General features: G+C 35.4%; 2 protein-coding genes across 2 annotated transcripts in view; both read left to right on the forward strand.

The window, feature by feature from the left end:
* Nucleotides 1–21,553, forward strand: part of LOC129806475 (GTPase-activating protein skywalker) — a 341,214-nt gene that overhangs the window by 186,568 nt on the left and 133,093 nt on the right. The gene's annotated exons all lie outside the window — the stretch shown is intronic.
* On the forward strand, nt 41–20,038 carry LOC129806490 (39S ribosomal protein L38, mitochondrial). The gene is made up of 4 exons (XM_055855126.1): nt 41–222; nt 299–1,102; nt 4,947–5,279; nt 19,858–20,038. The coding sequence occupies exons 1-3, from the start codon at nt 87–89 to the stop codon at nt 5,240–5,242; spliced, it is 1,236 nt and encodes a 411-aa protein (XP_055711101.1). The 5' UTR covers nt 41–86; the 3' UTR covers nt 5,243–5,279; nt 19,858–20,038.

The raw sequence follows: 21,553 nt of genomic DNA on the forward strand, positions 1-21,553 counted from the left end.
TTTTTTGGGGATTTTCGAAAATTTGGATTTTCGAAATTTAACGATTTCTAACAGTGTAGCTGTCAGTGGGTGAAAGTGGAAGAAAAATGCTGGGAAATCTGTTTTTTCGCCAGTTTCTCTGTCGGGAAAGTCAGAAAATCTTTCGAGTACCTCTTAGGCATGGACACACGATCCGTGGGAAGCGTCCGGGTGTGGCGAGGAGTCTTCAGCAGCGTCTGGACGGTAAGAAATTCCTCCGCATGATAGATTGAGGTTATGTCAATGTTTTGGTTTGAGATTTTGCTCAATTCCATCCCAGAAATGAATTATGTGGACCCGGAATTGGCCAGGAAGGTCAATATAGGGCTACCTCAGATAAAAGTGCCTCGGTCAGAGCAGCTCAGGGAACGTTTGAATCACAGGAAACTCATGAAAAACAATCTGGAAATTGAGAAACTTGCCCGGCTGAATCAGCTGGAAGTGGATCTTGAGGATGTCAATGAAGAGTGGCTCAAGACTTCTGGGCCATTTGACATTCGGGGAATAGCAGACTACTACGAAATCTTTGATCATCTTTACGGAGATGCCTACTTTATTCCCAGAGTTAATCTTCGAATTCTCTACCCGACAAACACGGAGGATTGCAATCCCGTCTACTATGGGAACATTTTGAGTCCGGAAGATGCAATCTCTCAGCCAATTGTGGAGTTTGATCATTCATTCAGGCTCCCACGGGAGAAGGATAAAAAAGACTCTCTCTGGACCCTGGTAATGTCCACTCCGGATGGACATTTGAGGGACAACACGAGTGAATATGTTCACTGGCTAGTGACCAATATTCCCAATGGGAATGTCACCAAAGGGGACACACTCGTGCCATATCTTCAACCCTATCCTGCCAAAGGTCTCGGATACCATCGATACGTTTTTGTGTTGTACAAACAGGAAGATAGAGTAGATCTCAAGGATTACAAAATTTCCACGACAAAGGATCCTGAAGGGAGAACCTTCAAGACATTGGATTTCTACAGAAAATTCCAGGATTCAATAACGCCAGCTGGATTAGCCTTCTTCCAGGCAGAGTACGATGATTCCGTGAGGGAAGTCTTTCACAAGGTTTTTGGTAAGTTTATCCTTTTTTCTAATTTCAAATAATCATATTTGAGTTTTAATTTTGCTTTAAAAAATCGAAAAATTAAAAAAAAGTAAATTGAAAAAAGAACAAATATTTTTTTTTTAGTTTGAGAAACCGTCAAAAATCAAAATTTTTGCTTGAACTTTCCAAAGTTCAATTTTTCAAGAGTCAGGATATCAAGAATCCTAGAAACCTGCCCATTCTCATCAGAGAATTAGAAAGTAGAAGAAATTATATTTTACTGAAAGAGAATTAGGGAGGAAGAACGTAGAATGTTATCAAAAAATTACACAGACTAAATTTACTAAAACTAAATTACTAAAACTAAATTTTAAAATAGTCATAACTTTCCTTCTAATTGTTCGCTCGAAATATCCAACGAAGATAATGAAAGGTCCCATGAAATGCTATAACTCAGCAGAATATCTCAACTTCGTAAATCTACCGCTAGGGGTAATTTATTCAAAAATTCGATTTTCGAAAAATTCGAAATTCTAATTTTTGATTTCGATTAAGTTAGTTGGGATTCTTTACACAGCTTTTAACAGTGAAATCCGACCTCGTCAGATCGAGCCCGAATTTTGGATTTATACGTTTTGACAGTAATAGATCACGGAATGTACAGTAGAGCCCCGCTCTCTTAAATACCACTCTTTATAACCCATTAATATTATTTATTCAATAGAGTTTTTGAAATACAGTAGAGCCTCGCTATAGTCCATACAGTAGAGTCTCCTAAATTCGAACGCTCGGGGGGTATTTTTGACATTTCTCACCTCCCAAATTCGAACGATTTTTTTCAAAACTAACGAAATTTGTGTGAGATTAAATTGTACTTTGAATCAAATTCCCGTATTTTTTCACAAGTCTTAGTAATAACATACTTCCTTTTCATTTTGTACGATCATAATGTATGTAAGCATTCAGGAAGAAGCACATAAATATGATTTTCATTCATCCAGAATACGAATTTTTTAACATAACCCCACAATTGACATTTTGAATCCAAACGTCGTTCGAATTTGAGAGATTCAGATTTGAGAGACTCTACTGTATTTGGTTCCAGATTTGACACTTGGTTCGCACTATAGTCCATGTCTTTTTTAAAATAATCAACGACTTTTAGTATTGAAATTGCTCGACGGCTTCCACTTTCTTTGCGATTGTGGTACTTGTCCTTGCTCTCTTCATTATGGATCACAATTATCACAACTACTCAATAAAGTTTGCCAAAAATATTAAAATAATTATGACAACATTTTATGTCGCGTACTAAAAAACTTAACCTCAGTGATTTGAAATCAACGCTCGATAAATTGTGGACTATAGAACGACGGCCTATAGCGGGGCTCTACTGTACTAAAAATCGATTTTGTGAACGTCCCGTCCCGTCCTTCGTATAACCGTTTCTGGAGAGAGAACGGAGAAAGATATCAACAAGCGGTTTTCGGTAAATGTTAAATGTCGATGGACCGCTAGAAGTAGGTGATATCAGATCCGCCCCCCTTCCACCATTTTAAAACACCCTCAAATTTTGTTTTTCCAATAACTCAGCCCCCCTATGACATCGATCGATTTCAAATTTTAGTATATTATAATTGGGCCTAAGAGCTTTCGATCAGTCCAAAACTTATGGTTCCCCGACCCCCCTGACCCGAGCTAGAAGGGGTCAAAAATTCAATTTTAAAATGGACATATCTCCGCTTCTAATTATCGGAATTTGAAAAATTTTGGTTTTTGTAAAGCTTTCGTGAACTACAACCGTTTTGACACGTTAATTTCATCCGATTTTATCGAATGTCCTATCTAGTCTCGTCCCGTCCCGTCCCGTCTAGTCTCGTCCGTCCCGTACTGTCCCGTACCGTCGTGTCCCGTACCGTCGTGTCCTGTCCTGTCCTTTCCTGTCCCGTGCCGTCCTGTCCCGTCCAGTACCGTGTCGTCCCGTGTCATGCCGTTCCGTCTCGTACCGTGTCGTCCCGTCTCGTGCCGTCCCGTTCCATTCTGTCCCATTCCGTCCTGTCCCGTCTCGTCCTGTCCCGTTTCGTCCTGTCCCATCCCGACCCGTCCGGAGTACAAACGCTTCTACAAAGAGAGAACGGAAAGAAATATCGACAAGCGGTTTTCGAAGTTGGTAATTTGAATGGTAATGAAATTTGAAAAATTTTGCTGTTTTGGAAAGTTCTCTTTATCAGATTTAATCGAAGTAATCGAAGGTCCGATTAACTGAAAAATCGATTTTCGAAATTTCGGTTTGGAATATTTCGAAAAACGGTGGGTCGCACTCCTCCCTCGATGTTCCCTGACCCGAGCTATAACCAAAAATGTCTCGACCGGACTGCATTTTTGGTGTTTCTGAAGCGATTATGACAAAATTTTAGTTTATATTATATCTGAGATCATGATCTTTCTAACGATGGATCCCATCCGTCTCTACCCGAACCCACTGTACCCCGACCCTTACTATACCCATATGGACGAGACTCTATCTCTAATGTTTATTAACAGATTTCAATGAACTTTTTTTTCTTTTGTTGGTCTTCCCCAATCAGACTATTTAAAATAGAAAATGACCAGTGATATGCCCAGATAAGCTTATGAAAATTCGTTTGTGAGGTGAATTTTGGGGGTAAAGAATCGCGTAGAGTAAACTGTTCTCGGCGGTCGAAATGGATAAAATTAGCTCGACGCGATTCTTTACCCCCAAAATTCAACTCAGAATCGAATTTTCACGCATTCAGAGTGACACGCATTTCGAGGTGACCTGTAAAGAATCTCAGCTACCATAAGCTTATCTGGGCTTATCACTGGGCTTATCTGGGTTTTTATTTCGAAAAGGACTAGGGGAAAGTTCTCTCCCTTCGAACGTTCATGCCTTCGAATAATGTGAATTTTCTTTTATTTTTCCTAAGAGATTTTACTTAATTATCACATAATTATTAATAATTGATAATAAGCTAACAAATATTTAATAGAAATGTGTAAGTCTACTAGGAAAAGTAAAAGAAAATTCACATTATTCGAAGGCATGAATGTTCGAAGGGAGAGTACTTTCCCCTACAGTGATTTCTTTCATTTGTGGATATGTTTTTAAGGTAGTTTAGCTTTAACTTTGATAGAAGATTCAACACTTTAAGTTCATATTTTTTCTGAAGAGAATTACATAAATTTGCTCCTTGACTCTTCTAGAATGTTACTGTTTAGTGAAAATTCTTTAGATATAATTTGAAAACTTCATAAATACAAGAAAAATACGCGAGCGTAAAATGCTTCTATTGGAAATAAGTTAATTCAAATGGAGACAAGGGAAAGTTTCTAATTGGAGATAAACAGTGTATAAGTGAAACCGCGACGAAAGGCTTCCAAAACCTTGTTGAGTTGCTCCTGAGTGCAGGATTTGTTCTTATTCCTGGTCTTTTCTCCTTTTCCATCTTTTAATTTTTCTGAGAAATTTATAAATTAAAATTTGTGAATATGAATGGATTTTCACTTTATTTAGAACAAAATTAACTAAATATTAATACTGTGGTATAGAAAATATTATATAAATAAAAATTTAATACTGTATTTATCATGGAAAAAAATAATATTTCCATTTGGAACAAGTTCTGAATTAGCTTAATTTACCCCAAATTTGTTCTTCGCCAAAAATGCGAAATTTACATCTCTTTAAAGTAATGTTAATTGCCCATTGCAATATAAAAGCTATTTCACTTAAGTGCCACAAATAAGCCCTAAGGAAAATCTTTTAAAAATCTCTTTGATGATCTCTTTTGATCAACAATTTATTTATTTTTCTCTGAATCATGTAGGGCATTTTGATTGATTTTTGCAGAAACATCCGTACCAACTTTTGAGTATGTCAAAGTGGAAGATTATGTAGCTCCCCAGAAGTGGTTTCCCCACAGACGGGCTTTCAATACGTATTTGGATATGTACCGCGATCCCAAGCAGATCAACAAGGAATTCCTGGAGCGGAAACTGGCCAAGACACATCCGTTCAATGGTCCAGAACCACCATGTCGCTTCCCAATGGCTCATTCCATCAAGAATAAGCCATCGTGGTTGGTGATTGAGATGAAGAAAGAGCGCCAGGGCATTGGACGCATTAATGACTACAGAGATTGGTGAGAGAAGCCGATGGAGCAAGAGCATGGCCAAAGAAAAAGTAAGTCAAAGCGTGAATTGTAGATGTTTTGAGAAGAAGATGATTAAAAAAAAATTGCTCTGCCAGGACAAACGGTGTCGGTTTGGCTTATTGAGCAGAACCAATTATCTGATCAATCTAACCACATTTGGTATTGCGCTCCTCTCCTGACCATTTTCAACCACTTTATTGTACTCGATCTTTTTTCTGTGCTTCTCCATCACAAACTCAATTTGATTCAAAATGTATGTTAAATAATTGTTTGAAGCACACGAAAGACCAACAAAGCTCAAAAATTATGTCAGTGAACTCAAGTCAATTTGCTCTAGGAAGCACAATTTGGAGTGTCTTGGCGGAGTATCAAGAGCAATGTTCAAGGTGAAGATTGCGCGACTTTGACTTTTCATTTCGGCTTTTATGATACAATTTTGTCCAGTGGAATATGTGCTCATTTTGGAACAGTCAAGAGCGTCTGATTTATCAAAGAGGAAATAGAGAGATAGAATATCAAATAAAAGAGACTTCCAAGGCTCAATTTCACTTGAATCTTTCAATTTAAGGCTTCCCATTTAAAGTGATTGCAGAAAATAATAAAATGCATTCAAAATTTATTTCAGAACATTCCTCAAATTTGCTGCATATTTCACGATGCGTCTCGACTTTTTCATTAAGCCAAGACACAAACCATTTGCCATTTTTAGGGTCTTGTGAGCATTTTTCATCTATCAGACAAACACTCAAGTTCTACTTTTGAGTGGAAAATATTGCTACAATATCGTTCATTTGAGTATGTTAACTCGCAAGAATTATAGCGTTAGGGCGAAAAATAATTGCAGAATTTTCGCGCTTACTTCCATGGAGTCTTGGCCGGAAAGATATCAGAAAATATCCTCGGAATATTCAATGGACATTTTGTTTAAATTTTCACGGAATGCTCTTAGATAATTGCAAGAAAATACTTCGGAATTTTTTTAAGGAAATCCAAGCGAAAAAAAGCTGATAACTCCGCAGAATTCCAAGCGGAATATTAGCGTTTATTTCTCCGGAAACTCTCGCGGAAAAATACAAGATAAATTCCAGGGAATTTTCTGTTACTGTGAAACTGTTTTCCTATGGAATTTGGTGCTGGTAATTCCATTGGAATCATAGTGCTCCATGGAATTTCAAGTACGAACCACTGGAATTCTAGCGTTAAATTCCGCGGAGTTTCGTGGAACATGGTTTAGTAAAACATCCCGTCAAATCATTGCTCTACCTGCCGATTTTACTCGGAGGTTTTTTGAATTTTAACGGTATATTCTAGTACATTCAGAGAAAATCTGCAGATTCTCGGCAGAATTTCTCCCTAGAAAATCTGCATAACCTCCATTACTTCACAAAAATATTGTTGATTTATGAAGAAACTGTAGAAGTTATAAAGAAAATTGTATGATCTGCTTAACAAGCATTACCGAGTACACATTTTAGATAAGTAAAAAAACTGCGAGCAAAAATACTAATTTCTTAAAAATCACCAATCGAATGATACAAAAACACGAAATTTTGGTCGACACTCTGTTTAAAGTTTTCACTTCACTTTTCTCTACTTGTAACACGGCGTCGCAGAATTCTTTATTTTATATAAACACCGTGATATCACTAAGAATAACTCTATAGAATTTTGCAAACTTCAGTGAAAAATTTTTCCATCTCTTCTGACACATCTTGTCTGGAAAGTCTGGAATGTAGAAAAAATCTACAGAATATCTACAGAAATTCATCAGAGATTCGTCATAAATCTGCCGAAATATTCTGACGAATTTTGTCCCAAGCCCAAATAAAATTCGTAAGAATATCTACAGAATTTATCTGCAGATATTCTGTAGAGGTGTAGATTTTCTCTACAGAAATCTTAAAGATATCTGCAGATATTATTTGACGGGATATTATAATCCTCGTTATCTTTGCTATTCCTTTAATATTCGGAAGTAAAATCATGAGGTGCATGTGACAGTTTCATTTTTTCTCCATTTTATTTTGGTGGAAAAATCCACATAAATTCCACGAGCATTTCCATGGATGTATTCTATAGAAAAAATCCAGCATAAATCCATCAAATTTTCCTTGGAACCTATTATGGAAAATTCCTATGGAATTTTTTAAGGAAAAATAGTGAAAAATTCTGAGGAATTTTTCGCTTGTTATTCCTATTCCGCTTTCTTTTGCTATGGGGATGGCTATAGGGAAACGTCAAAATTCTGGCAAAAAGAAGTTAGCCGAAATCCACACGAAAAAAGGTTTGTGTCTTAGATCACCTGAAAGGCTATATAAACCGACAAATGGTTTGTGTTTTGGTTAGCCCAAAAGGCGCAGGACCCGAAAAATGTGGGTGTCTTTGGCTAATGAATAGGCCTTTCCGTTATTTCTTCATGCAAAATAAACCCAATCGCAAAGAAACTAAATTTAACTATAAAAGACTCCCGAAAAATTTCAATCGCTGATCTCATAGACTCCCCCGAAAAAAATATTTCAACTGAAAGAATAATAAATTCTTATACACAAAATTACATTAGAATTAATTCTTTTGATTAAAAACATAATTTCTCTATTTAATTCAAGTGCGTTTTTATGTTTATTTATTGAAATTATTATTTTATCGCTGATCTCAACGATACCCGCAAAATTCTGTCCCTGATCACAGAGACTGAGCCGAAAAAAGGTTGCTGTCTTGGCTATCGCTCACTGATCACAGCGACTCGCCCGAAAAAAATTATTTCAACTGGAAGAAAATAGTCTAATGCGATCTTCTCTACAAAATTACATTGAAATTAATTCTTTTGATTAAAAATATCACTACCTAATTAATTTCTTTACAATTGAAGTGAGATTGAGTTGTTATTTAATGTAAATTCGCTTTTCCGTTAATCTCAACGACACCCGAAAAATTTTGGGCGTTGATCACAGGTACTCGCCCGAAAATATTCCAATGCATTTTTCCACACGGAATTTTACATTTGATTAAAATTTTTGATTAAATTTCCGTCGCTGATCACAGCGACGCGCCCGAAAAAAAAAATTATTTCAACTAAAAAACAAAAGAAAGGCCTATTCATTAGCCAAGACACCCAGAATTTTTTGGGTCGTGCGCGTGCGACGATTGGGCTAGCCAAGACACAAACTATCTGTCGGCTTATAGCCTTTCGGGTGAGCTAAGACACAAACTTTTTTCAGGTTGATTTCGGCTAACTTCAACGTAGAAAAATAAATATGCAACATTTCATTAAAGATGTTAAACTGATTAAAGGCCTCTGCACATTGGGAGCAAATTTCGTCAATCATTACATTTTTGACAGAATTTTGACGTTTTTACCTACACTGAGAAAAAAACGGGGGTGCGATTAACTCTTTTTCCTCGTAACTTTACCACTTTTTAGGTGTAAAAATATATCAACACTTTTTAATGTTAATTTTACACCTTTTAAGGGTAAAATTAACATGAAAAAGGATAACTTTAATCCCTTAATACACCTAAAAAGGGTAATATTTACACCGATTTCGGATCAATACTGCAGGATAAAATTAACATTTCTGGAATGTTATTTTAACTTTTTCGGATTTCTCTCACTCAGTGTACAGCAGTGCATAAAATTTCGTTCAAAAACGCATTTTTTGACAAAATAAAAAATGTTTTCAAAGTGTAGAAGCCTTTAGTTTAACTGAAGTACTTTTCTATTACTAACATTAATTGGTATCTGGTCTCCTGATTTATTTAATAGCTTACAAATAAATTAATTCTAGATGGAATTTCTTCCATCTATCGTTTTTCTTTGAAAAATTCCCAAAAATAAACTCATAACTTTTATCGAAAATGTTTCCTGAATATCTAGATTTTCCAGTATTTTGCAATTTCACCTTAGCCGCGTGACTAATAAATATTAAATTAATCAGTTTTTCAAATTCTCCGACGACAGATGTTCACAAACTGAGCCAAGCACCATTTATTAAAATCGCAGTTTGATATGGAAAATTATTGCCAAATAAAAAAATTCCACGCGCCACAACATCAAAATCAGCATGAGAAAGATGATACCGATGATTAATTTAATGATATTCCAGAGAAAACTCAAAGTACCTCATAAAATGCAGTGAATTGCCCCGTCTGCTACCTCGACCTCTAATTAATTCATTCACCATCAATAACAATTCGTGACATGTCCATATTGTACGAAAAGACATTCATTGGAGGTCAATATGCTTTCTTAGGAGCATTTTTATTATGTTGGGAGGAATTACAATCTTCCGCATGAGTGAAAGGTTTTCCACGTGCTTTTGCTTTCGTTTTCACTGAAAATTTTTGTTTATTTTTTCTTTCTTCATTTTTTATAAATTTGTCATTGAAAAAATTTCACTATCATTTTGAGATAAGAGGGCATCAGAGTATTTTGGATGAAATACGAAAAGTGTTTCTTTTTTGTGTGAAGAGCGATGATGTCTGCAAAAGCAGAAAAAAGCAAAATAAAACATGGTTATTTGGGGTGTTTTGAATATTCAACAAAAAAAAAATCATTCAGAATTAATGAAAGATGATTGATGGAATTTACAGTGGTCACAAAAGAAGTAAATTCAGTTGGAAAGAAGCTAGTAAAATATTAAAGACTTCTATCATCTTGTGAGATAGAATATTGATAATATGGGTACCGGTAAGAATCCCGAAAAGTCCAAGATCCCTAACGCCAAAATTCCGAATGGTACTTACAACATCCCAAAAAGCCAAAATTCCGAAAAGTCAAAATCCCGAAAAGTCAAAAATCCCGAACGCCAAAATCCTGAAAGCCAATATCTCGAAAAGCCAAAATCCCGAAAGCCAAGATCCTAAAACAGAAAAATCCCGAATGGTACAACATCCCGAAAAGTCAAAATCCCGAAAAGCCAAAATCCCGAAAAGTCAGAAATCCCGAACGCTAAAATACCAACGTCACAATCACGAAAAGCCAAAATACCGGAAGCCAATTTCCTAAAAGGAAAAAATCCCGAATGGTACAACATCCCGAAAAGCTAAAATCCCGAAAAGTCAAAAATGCCGAACGCCAAAATCCCGAAAAGCCAAAATCCCTAACGCCAAAATCCCGATAGCCAAGATCCTAAAACGGAAAAATCCCGAATGGTACAACATCCCGAAAAGTCAAAATCCCAAAAAGTCAAAATTCTGAAAAGTCAAAAATCTCGAACGCCAAAATCCCGAAAGCCAAGATTCTAAAACAGAAAAATCCCGAAAAGCCAAAATCCCGATAGCCAAGTTTCTAAAAGGAAAAAATCCCGAATGGTACAACATCCCGAAGAACCAAAAATCCCGAACGCCAAAATACCGAAAGCCAAGTTCCTAAAACGGGAAAATGCCGAATGGCACAACATCCAGAAAAGCCAAAATGCCGAAAAGTCAAAATGCCGAAAAGCCAAAATCCCGAAAGCCAAGTTCCTAAAACGGAAAAAAACCCGAATGGTACAACATCCCGAAGAGCCAAAAATCCCGAACACCAAAATCTCGAAAGCCAAGATCCTAAAACGGAAAAATCCTGAAAAAAAATCTTGAAAAGCTAAAATACCGAAAGCCAAGTTCCTAAAACGGAAAAATCTCGAATGGTACAACATCCCGAAAAGCCAAAATCCCGAGCGTTAAATTCCCAAAAGGAAAAATCCCGAAAAGCCAAAACTTCGCAAGCCAAAATTCTGAATGTGCCAAAATTCCGAAAGTATCAAAATCTCAAAGGTAAAATTTCTATCTCTCCGGAAAAGTCAAAAATTCTAACAATAGATGACGCCTCAGTGAGGAGCAGTTTCTTGAATTTGAATTCTTCGAACATCAACGTCTTTTTGTGCAAATAGAGTTCCATTTATTTTTTATCCAAGACACTATTGGAGAATCAAAATCTACTTGTGTTTGCACTGTTTGCACCCACTATGTAACACGAAAATTCCTACCCACTATCCATAGTTGAGTTATCTGTGCCAAGACACAAACCATATTTCGGGTGGATTTCGGATTTAGGCTTTCGGATCAGCCGAGACACCAACCTGTTTTGGGTGGATTTAGTAATTTAATTTAAGGATATAATAAAGTTTCCAATGCAATAAAAGCCTGAGTTTATTTCCGAAATGACCTCAATCGATGTGGTCCACATTGGATTTAATTGAAAGGTCTAGCAATTTTTAATCCAGTCTCAAACAGTGCAATAAATCTGTAAAGTATCCGTAATTTCAAGAGCTTACTGCCGAAGTTTCGCCATAAGAAAAGACATTCGAAGGTCGATTCATAAAGTTTAAGAAAAAAACCATTTTTACTTTTCGTTTCGTCCACGTGGTGACTTAAGTTTTTCCTGTAGGAATTTTGAAAAAACATATAGAGATCCAGTGGTTTTTTTTTTAATTTCCACAAGATGATATTCCATCGTCGTAGGATCCCCATATTATCCTTGAACATGGAGGATGGTTCATACATAAGATATTGGCAAGTAACAAAAACATTCTCTAAAACCATTCCTTAATCCCTAGTTTTTCCCCAAAACGTACGACTTATTTCGGAATGGAGAGAGTAATAAAAATATAAAAATTGTTTTGTGTGTCATATCGGACACAAAGTTTCTTAAAGTTTTTTTGCCGTATGGAAAACAAAATAAAAATCTACAGAATTTTGAGAAATGCAATGAGTGTCCGATATTGCAAGCAGCTGTCCGGAATTAGAACCAGTTCCCTTTATAACCCTTGATTTTTGGAAAAGACTTTTGGACAAAATACTTCAGAATTGCTGTTGCTTATTTGTCTCTGCATTAAGTCATTGCATTAAGAAATGGTGTAGCCCCTTTCATTGAGAAAAAAATTTGTAATGAAGTGATTCTGAAGAAATGACTGAATGCCTGCTTAAATGTAGCATTTAATTTGGAGTGTCGCCAAGGCGAAAGCAGAGAGTACCATTTGGAGGACTGTTTAATTTAAATCAGTGCAGTGTGTGTTTTAGCTTAAATCACTCTTTCAATTGAATCATTCATCTCTTAGTTGGAAATGATATATGTGTGCCTTTTTTTATCATACAAACACCAAACTGACGCTTAAAGTGATATGGGCACGATTATTTGGTGTATGATTCATCAGAAGCACCATCAACAATGTGCGACACCGAGAATGGTAAAGAGTGAAAATAATATTTCTCAGTATTCAGTGCTAGGTTGGGAGCGGGTTTTTTTGTGGGGGGAGGGGAGGGAGGAGGGCAGTAAGGAAAAGCACTTATGGAAGTGGCTGTGATTCAGCTTCCGGAGAGGTTTTCCAAATCGATAGATATTACTTATGTGGCGCGTAAGAATTATAAAATTCTTCTTAATTACCCATATACAACAAGTAATTATATTTTAATTAATTGTTCAGATGGGGGCGTTTTTTTTTCGCTGCATGTACTGCATTTTCTTTCATCTTCATCTTGTTTGGCGATAAAATTGCAAATGGGATTTGTAGGTGGACTGCAGAAGTGGGAAGGGGCAGGGTGGAAAAAAGAGCAGTAAAAGAAAGTGGCAGACTCTTCCTCATCGTGCAAATAATATTGTTACCATTTAAATTGTAAGGCCTGGGTATTGAGAAAACGCAAATGGGTGTACCAAAGTCTTGGAAAAAGAGATGGCAAAGCGTCCAAGCTTTGCGAAATGCTCGAACTCACGAGAAAGTTCTCTTCGTTAGCATATTTTTTGTAAGCACATAGGGTTACTGAAGATTTAATCGTGTTTATAGACAATGAGAAAGCCATTAAGAAATTATTTAACCCATTCCTTACCATTGTATTATACATCATACGCAAACTGAGTGATTTTAGATGATTTATTCTTGGGTAATTGTTATCTGAATTGCTGTAGGAAATGAATTTTTAAGTACTTTAGTCCTTCAATTAATTGGAAATACATTTTGTTGTTCTTTTCTCGCTTTGTGGAAAGTCATGCAAAATTTTTGCACAAAATGACGGATGAAAAATTTGGCATCCCGTCGAATTTGTTCAAATTGGCCTTCAGTCTCTTTCCTAATTTGAATTCCGGTTGCCAATTTGTGTTCTTGGATAGTTACTCTATCTAAATCAATGGAGTTTGCAAAGAATTAATGTAAAGAATTTAAATTCAGTGACCGTTAAGACGTGTCTTTGACAGTGGCTCCCCGCGCCCCCATAATAGATAATTTTTTTCTTTTTAAAATAGGGGATGTAAAATTGTACAAAAATCGGTACTTAACCGGTTCATTACCGATGAAGACCGATGCAGATGGGTTCGACATTGCAGTACCTTTCCAAAAAATCCAAATTTAACCAAATCGGTTAACCAATGGGCCTCCAAAAGTAGTTGACATTTGACCTTCAATAATTCAAAATGGCGAATTTTCCGGTCATAAATATGTTTGGGCGAAATGTTCGCCTGGACTAGCGCTAAAACATATCCGAAAATCATTGAAAAAGCTTGGGCCAATTTTGAGAAAAATCGAAAAACATTTTTCTTAGGGAATATTATTAAAAAGGGAATGTAAAATTGTTCTAAAATCGGTTATTAACCGGTTCATTACCGATGAAGATCGATGCAGACGGGTTCGAAATTACAATATCTTTCCAAAAAATCCAAATTTAACCAAATCGGTTGAAAAACGGATCCTCCAAAGTGATTGAACTTTGACCTTCAATAATTCAAAATGGCGAATTTTCCGGTCATAGATATGTCTGGACGAAATGTTAACTAGGACTAGCTCTAAGACATATCCAAAAATCATTGAAAAAGCTTGGGCCAATTTTTTGCAAAATTGGAAAAACCTCATTTTTGACCTATTTTTGAGGGATAGGGAACGTATAAAAGGGGAGGGGGGAAAAATAAAGAGGTTGGGCACGAGATAATGTCATTTGAGGAGAGGTCACCGAAGACCGGAAGTCGATATCTCTTACCGTTTAAGCTCCAGAACAGTGCAAAGTTGAAAAAAAAGTCGATTATATAACTGCTCTTTCTTTGAGTTCGAGCAGTAAAATAAGAAAGATCACACATTAATTTATCGTGTGAATGAAGACCATTGATATGGTTGTAGGCCCTCTCTCGTCAATGGATTGAGAAAGATCATTCAGGCGGATTGATTTTTCATCTATTTATGGTACCGCTCTGGATACTAAAGTTGCGCCAATATAGTTTCTTCAAAAAGGTATACATATAAAAAGCATAAAGTTTCAATCCCAACGATTAAAAAGCAAATGCCCTTTTATAGAGAAAGTGCCATGGAATTATTAAATGAAGATTTTGGTCACATTAATCCAAAAAATAAAATAAAATTCACCAGAGAATTTCACATTGAGCCCATAGAGGTATTACCCCACCAAAAAAAAAGAAAAAAACAAATAAAGAAAAGATGCCACTGCATGAGAGAGGAAAAGATGTGAAATACCAATGAAAATGTTTAATGTGTTGTAACAAAAAGATGAAATATTTACGCAGAAACTGAGTGAGTTTACATGGCTAGAATATGGAGGTCAGCAGCCTTTTATAGAATTAATAGTTTTTGAGATCTTTTCGCTCCATATATCGCATTGCTCTCGCATGTAACAACACAACCGATGCCATGATACACTCCACAACTCAACTTCTTTCACCTTTTTCGATCGAAAGAGGAGTTGTTTTATTTTCTTCCACCGGACAGACAGAAAAAATGTGAAAATATTTGTGTGAAAATACCCAGCTCTTCCGGGGTTTTTTGTTTAGGAAGAACATAATCACTAAGTTTCTTATCACAAAAGCCCCTGATTTTGCAGAGAGAGAATTAGATTTTTATCATATCGAATTTCATCAAGCTCGCAAATTACTGAGGATTGATTACAAATTTAGAATGGGAATAACCTTTTCTTCTTTTTTTGCCCAAAATAACTCAAGACTAATATAATTGAATTTTGAATAAAAATGAGTTATCGATTATAAACCGGTTCAATATGGGTTCAAAACCGATTGGAACCGGTTCAGTTTTATAGGAAATTCATAGACCTTTCCAATGAAATGTTCACTTTTGTACGTAAATGAAAGACGAAATGTAAAATACAAAGTTTCCATTTCCCTTGAGGTTATGCGATATTGAAATTGGGTTTTCGACTGTGGCGTCCCTGGTGTTAGTTCCACGAAGTTCAAATGTTCTAGAAAGTTGTAGCATTTCGTGTGATCTTTCGTTTAAGCACTCACTTATCAAAATCAGTCAAATAGAACCGGAGATATGATTTTTTGAATTTCGTGAACTTTGACCCCTCATATCAGCAGTTCTATTATAACTACAGCGCACTTACGCACCATTTTGGAAACGTTGTAGACTGGACTACAACACTCTAAAATTTGATTAACTTGCATAATGCCGTTTTTGAGAAAAAATGAGTTTGAATTTCGATGAATTTTGACGGTATCGCAGCGCCACCTGTGGTGACTTTTTGAACTTCCATCTGAAAGTGCTCATCGAGACGAAACCAAAAACCCAAAATATAGCTCAAAATGTTAATTAGAACCGGAGATAGAGGCCGGTCAATTTTCGAACTTTGACCCCTTATGGTTATGGATCGACTTAGGTATTTTTTTATTTAACCCTTTAAGGACGAGAAGCTTTCCGCTGAGCGAAATTCAATGAAATCAATTTTCCCTCGATATTTTAGCCTAAATAACAGATTTATGGTTAAAAAGAAATTTTCCCATCCTTAAAAGTCCTGAAAAACTATGGGTCATATATGACCCAATCGTCCATAAAGGTAAAAAAGCACAAAATTTTCCAGACGACTAGTTTACTCATTTGCTCTTTTATTTTTAAAGGATAAATAACTTGGATATATATTTGTAATAATAAAAAAAAATATTTAGAGTACGAGTAAAAATCAAAACGATCAAAAATTAATTTTAAAAAATCTCACACAATTTTTGGTCTCAAAGAATCTTGAAGAGTGGTACACAAAAACAATAATTTTTATCATCAAAATGTATTATTGTTTACTTCATTTTTTATTTTTATGATATTAATCGAAACAATTTCGAGTACTGGTAACACAGTGATAAATATCGCATGCCTTACAAATACAATTGGTCTTATAATCCTTTTTTCTAATAGCACCATGTGCACCTGCGCCTTTCCTCAGTTTTCTTCAAAACAGGTTTCATGGAAATGGGTAGGTGCAATATTAGTTGTCTCTGCGAATTTCAGACGTAGTTGTACATTGGTGTGAATCCGGGAGTTCTTCCGGCGTTGATGCGTTCTCGAAGAAATTTCTAAGACACTTCATCCACGTCTTGTTCCAAGTATATTTTGTCGCTTTCGTTCAGGACAAAATTGTCGTGTGGGCATTAATGTGGATGATTTCGTGGTCATTGATCTTTGAATTTTTTTTTCATTTTTGAAGTCATCTACAAGATTAAAAAGTTATGAATTTACAACATTTACGTAGAGGTATTTTATAAATTATCAAAATGTTACCTGCTTCAGTCAGTATTTCACTGGGAAATCTCAGCTAAATGATATTATCACACAATATTACACGAATAATTAACTATTTTGCGCACAAATAAACAAAAACAAGAAATATTCTGACCTTAAGACTTGGAAAATCCATTCGGTATTTTTTTACCTTTATGGACGATTGGGTCATATATGACCCATGAAAATTATAAAGCTTTCCTGAAAATACAAATAAATACATACATAGTATGTAATAGAAATACATAGTAAATACAAATAAATTTTACTTTGTTGAGAAATATTCTTTCCGTACAGAAGTAGATCTTGAAAAATTCGAAAATCTATTTGAAGATCCAAAAAGAGACTTTCTTACTTCTTGATAATTCCGCAAGGTGGCTGAGATACATCCTGTTCGAATTTCGAAGTTCTCAAGTGTCAAAATGTGACGGTCTTCACATTGTTGTGAGGAAAAAAGCAGAACAACGACGCTTGCTGTTCTTGTCCCAGTATTTAATCACTCCATAATCACTGAGTAACCCTTTTGCCAGCTCTTTAGTGTGATATTTGATAAATTTTCCCCACCTTGTTCGAAAATTTAGTATGAAAATTCGAAATTGAATTTGAATTCTTCGATCATCAACGACTTTTTGTGCAAATAGAGTTCCATTTACCTTTCATCCAAGACACTATTGGAGAATCAAAATCTACTTGTGATCGGGCTCATTATGTATAGTTATTATAGTTTCTAGTCCCAACAGGTTTGTGCTTAAAAAAAATTAGAAATATTAAAATTCAAGCACCAACGTGAAAATTTGAAAATTCTTTATTTTTGAGCTCAAATATTTTTTATATAGCAAGTAGCTGGAGATTTGCAAAAAATATCCTAGATTCCTACATCTTTACACTTCGTGATTATGTACAAACATTAAAGGAATAACTTCAGGTAGTTCAATAAGGAATATAGTAGTATCAATAAGGAAGATAGTTCAAAAGGAATAACTTCAGAAAGAAATAACTTCAGGTAGTCAGGAAAAATTATTTTCTCTATGGGTCACGCGTGACCCAGTCGTCCTTAAAGGGTTAAGGGTATACTTCAGGAGAGAAAGTCATTAAGGAATTAGCTAAATGCAATTCTCCAAAAAACGGACAGATCCAAATTTCAAACGCCAAATTGGCATGGAATCAATACAATCAGATTTACATAATAAAATTCTTCTGTAGCTGTTTTCAGATCGAATACTGAGAAAAATCCGAAAAAAGTTAAAATAACATTCCGGAAATGTTTATTTTACCCTGCAGTATTGATTCGAAATCGGTGTAAATATTCGGCTTTTTTGGTGTATTAGGGGTTAAAGTTACCCTTTTTCACTTTTTACACTTAAAAAGGTGTAAAATTAACATTAAAAAATATTGATGTATTTTTACACCTAAAAAGTGTTAAAGTTACGAGGAAAAAGACTTAATCGCACCCCCGTTTTTTTCTCAGTGAAGGTTTAGCAATATAGCTTCAACGGTTCTATAATTTTCCAAGACGTATGGTTTTTAGGAAACATTTTGAATGGAGATCGTTTATTAAAGGTTGCCTAAAGGTTTATTAGAGGTTGCCTGTCAATACTAAGACGGCGGTGGACGCAATAATCAAAAACTCTTCATTATTTGAAAAATGAAGGAATACTGAGGTATATGTCGATAATTAAACGTTTATTTCAATAAGACGACGAATAATCTATGACAAGATTATCCGGTTCTGCGGTTTCATAAAGAAATTTTTGAGTTTCTAGGGCGTTTCTAACCCTTCCCCTTACTTCTTTGGGTTTTTAACGTGTTTCCGCGTTTCACTTAATTTACAAAGATTTTCTCATATGGCCCACCCTTGGCAAGATAAACGGATAGGGGAAACTGGGGCACCACCAAACATGGGGTAGCACTAAACACTGCGATTTTTTAATCAGATATTCTACTTCAGAGGACAAGACTTATAGACATTTTTAGGCATTATAGGGATGCTTGTCCACTGAAGAAGTGGTCGGGATAATCTAAATAGTTTGGAAATAAAAATTAGTGTTTGGTACTACCCCATGTTTGGTGGTGCCCCAAGTTTCCCCTAAAGACAGTTTGTATTTTACTAAATCATAAATAAAATAATCAATAATATATTTTAAACACTTATTTTGTATTGTTCCACCTCATTACTCTACGAATAGATAAAAGAGTGATAACAGCAAACTGTGTTTATTTTAACAATATCGTTAAAAAGTATGATAAAATCTTTAAGATCATAATTAATATTTCAAAGAAAAAAAATATATATTTAATGCAGAAGTGATTGCAATCAATTTTGCCATCGGCATTTTCCATTTCTCTGACTGCAATTTTAACAAAACAAAGGTAGTAATTTAAAAGAATTAAATCAGAAGTGTTATTCCTCCTCCGAGCAGTAAGCACCTCGCGGAGATTAGGCATCTTGGAAGACAATTCTTTCCTCTCTAATTAAATGAAAATGTGTTATGTTTGAAGTTGGGAAAGTGCATATGAGGATCTTTGAAATTTTTCGGATGGTTTTTCACCATCATCCGTAGAGATCTCAATTTACAAATGTGCAGATCTATCTCTTGACGCTATAACTCCGTGAAGCATTGCATTGTGAGTATTCTGCCGAGCTGAAAATTCAGCTAAATAGTCAAGAAGATGGAGAAAAAAAGAAGGCGAATGTCTAGCAGAAATTTTTGCAATTTCCATGTTTGGCATTTTGTGTGGGAGTGGTGGAGGAGAATGGGAAATGGAGATTTGAGAGACAAGAAGATCATTTGAAGAAAAGTGGGAAATGATCCATTGAGGACTTGTCCATCGGTTCGGTTGAGAGATTTAATGTGTAGCAATTTAATTTGCAGAATATTTATCATATTAAATTGTTGTTATTTATTCCGCGTCTAGGTTTTTTTCTTCATTTTTTTGTTATTAATTCTTCTGTTAATTAACCGATGGTGCTAAATGAATGATAAGTAATTTCTTTTTTCATCAACATATCAAGTTGTTTAGGCTGTGGATGGGTAGTACAATGGTAAGGGAGGGGCAGGGGAGCAAAAAGAAAGAGCCATGGAGTTAGGAGAAGAAGTACAAAAATAATTTTCTCTTCTTGTTTCAGGTGGACGGAGTACATTCCGTGCAAAAGTGCTCACACAAGATGATGAGGACGTGAAAGATTTTTAATGACTTATCAGAAGATCACCCAACATCTTTTGGCCCAATTCCATCAATTAAGCACCAATTAGCAGCGATATTATAGTGAAAGATCGGAGAGAGAAATATACTTCGAGACACGAAAATTGATGTTTTATTTGTGTGCAATCTTTTGCTTTACAACATTTTACTTTATCGCAAATTCAACATCTTATTCAATTCAATTGCTTTTGCAGCACATTCTTTTTTTTCAATATTACCATTCAATCCGCAAAGCTTCATCTCGAAAATGATATTAATCTTTTGGGGAGACAGACACTTTAGCATTTGAGAAATCACTTAATAGGGTCTTTTGCCTCCCACGCGGCAAAAATGTTGAATGCGTGTTCAAACACCCATTTGCAATTTGTATGCATCCCAAGTTTAATTCATCGAATCAATTCAATTTAATTTGCACTTTGATGCAGTTTGTTACATAAATCAAATAAAGTGTGGGATTAATTAGTATGTTGTTCTTCAATTGATGCTTTTTTTTCTTTTGCAATTTTTCCCACCTTTTTTTTTACTATACTTGCTTCCATTGATGGAAAAATCAGCCCGAGGGAGTCTCGAGAATTGCGTCAAAAGTGAAAATCACAGTGTTTGCAGGCTTATTCAGCAGAATTGCAGAGGAATGACTAAGAAACAGGTTTGATTTTAGGAGAATTTCAAGAGATAATCATAGGAAATATGAATAAGAATGAATAGGCATAAAAATAAATCATCAACTCATAGAGGAACTAGGCCGGTTCCACAGCAATTAAGTGCATTTTAATTTATTTGATATGCTACTTTAACATCTTTAATGACAAAAAAATCTGACCCTCAAGACGTTCAAACCCAAAACAAACACAGTGTGCTCACAGCCAAAGTTTGATTCTTCAAAAGTGTCTCAGCTAAAAGCACAGAATATGTTGTCTATTTCCGAAAAATTCAAACAGAATTTCGAATTTTTTTATTAAGAATTCGCGCAAAGGTTATACACAGAGCTCTCTAGTTTTCAGGTGACAGCTGTCAAACACATGAGAAAATCAAAAAATTCCCCTCATCTATCGCTTTCGGTCCTAATCGCCCGAATATCGGAAAATTCAAACAGAATTTTAAATTTGCTTATTAAGAACCCAGCAAAACTTCATTCTGCAATTCTACAATTCCGCAAATAACCAAAGCTATCAAAATTTGTCTCGAGTAAGCGAAGTGTCACACCCGTTACCTAATGGCTGCTTCAGCCATTACTGTTCTCGTCCCATTATTTAATCACTCCATAATCATTGAGTAACTCTTTTGTCAGCTTTTTAGTGTGATATTTGTTAAATATTTCCCACCTTGTTCGAAAATTTAGTATGAAAATTCGAAATTGAATTTGAATTCTGCGAACTTCAACGACTTTTTGTGCAAATAGAGTTCCATTTACCTTTTATCCAAGACACTATTGGAGAATCAAACTCTACTTGTGTTTGTCTCGGATCGAAATAGGTCTTCAAATAGGAGACTGGATATTCCAGTGGAATTTTGAGGACATCGATCCTTTGAGATAGAATTACCTACTCAAAATTTGAGTTGAATTTCAAGTAAAACTTTTTATTTCTAACTACAGTGGGACCTCGATAGAGTCAACTCCC

Source organism: Phlebotomus papatasi, chromosome 3 (assembly GCF_024763615.1).
Source record: "Phlebotomus papatasi isolate M1 chromosome 3, Ppap_2.1, whole genome shotgun sequence".
Classification (NCBI taxonomy): domain Eukaryota; kingdom Metazoa; phylum Arthropoda; class Insecta; order Diptera; family Psychodidae; genus Phlebotomus; species Phlebotomus papatasi.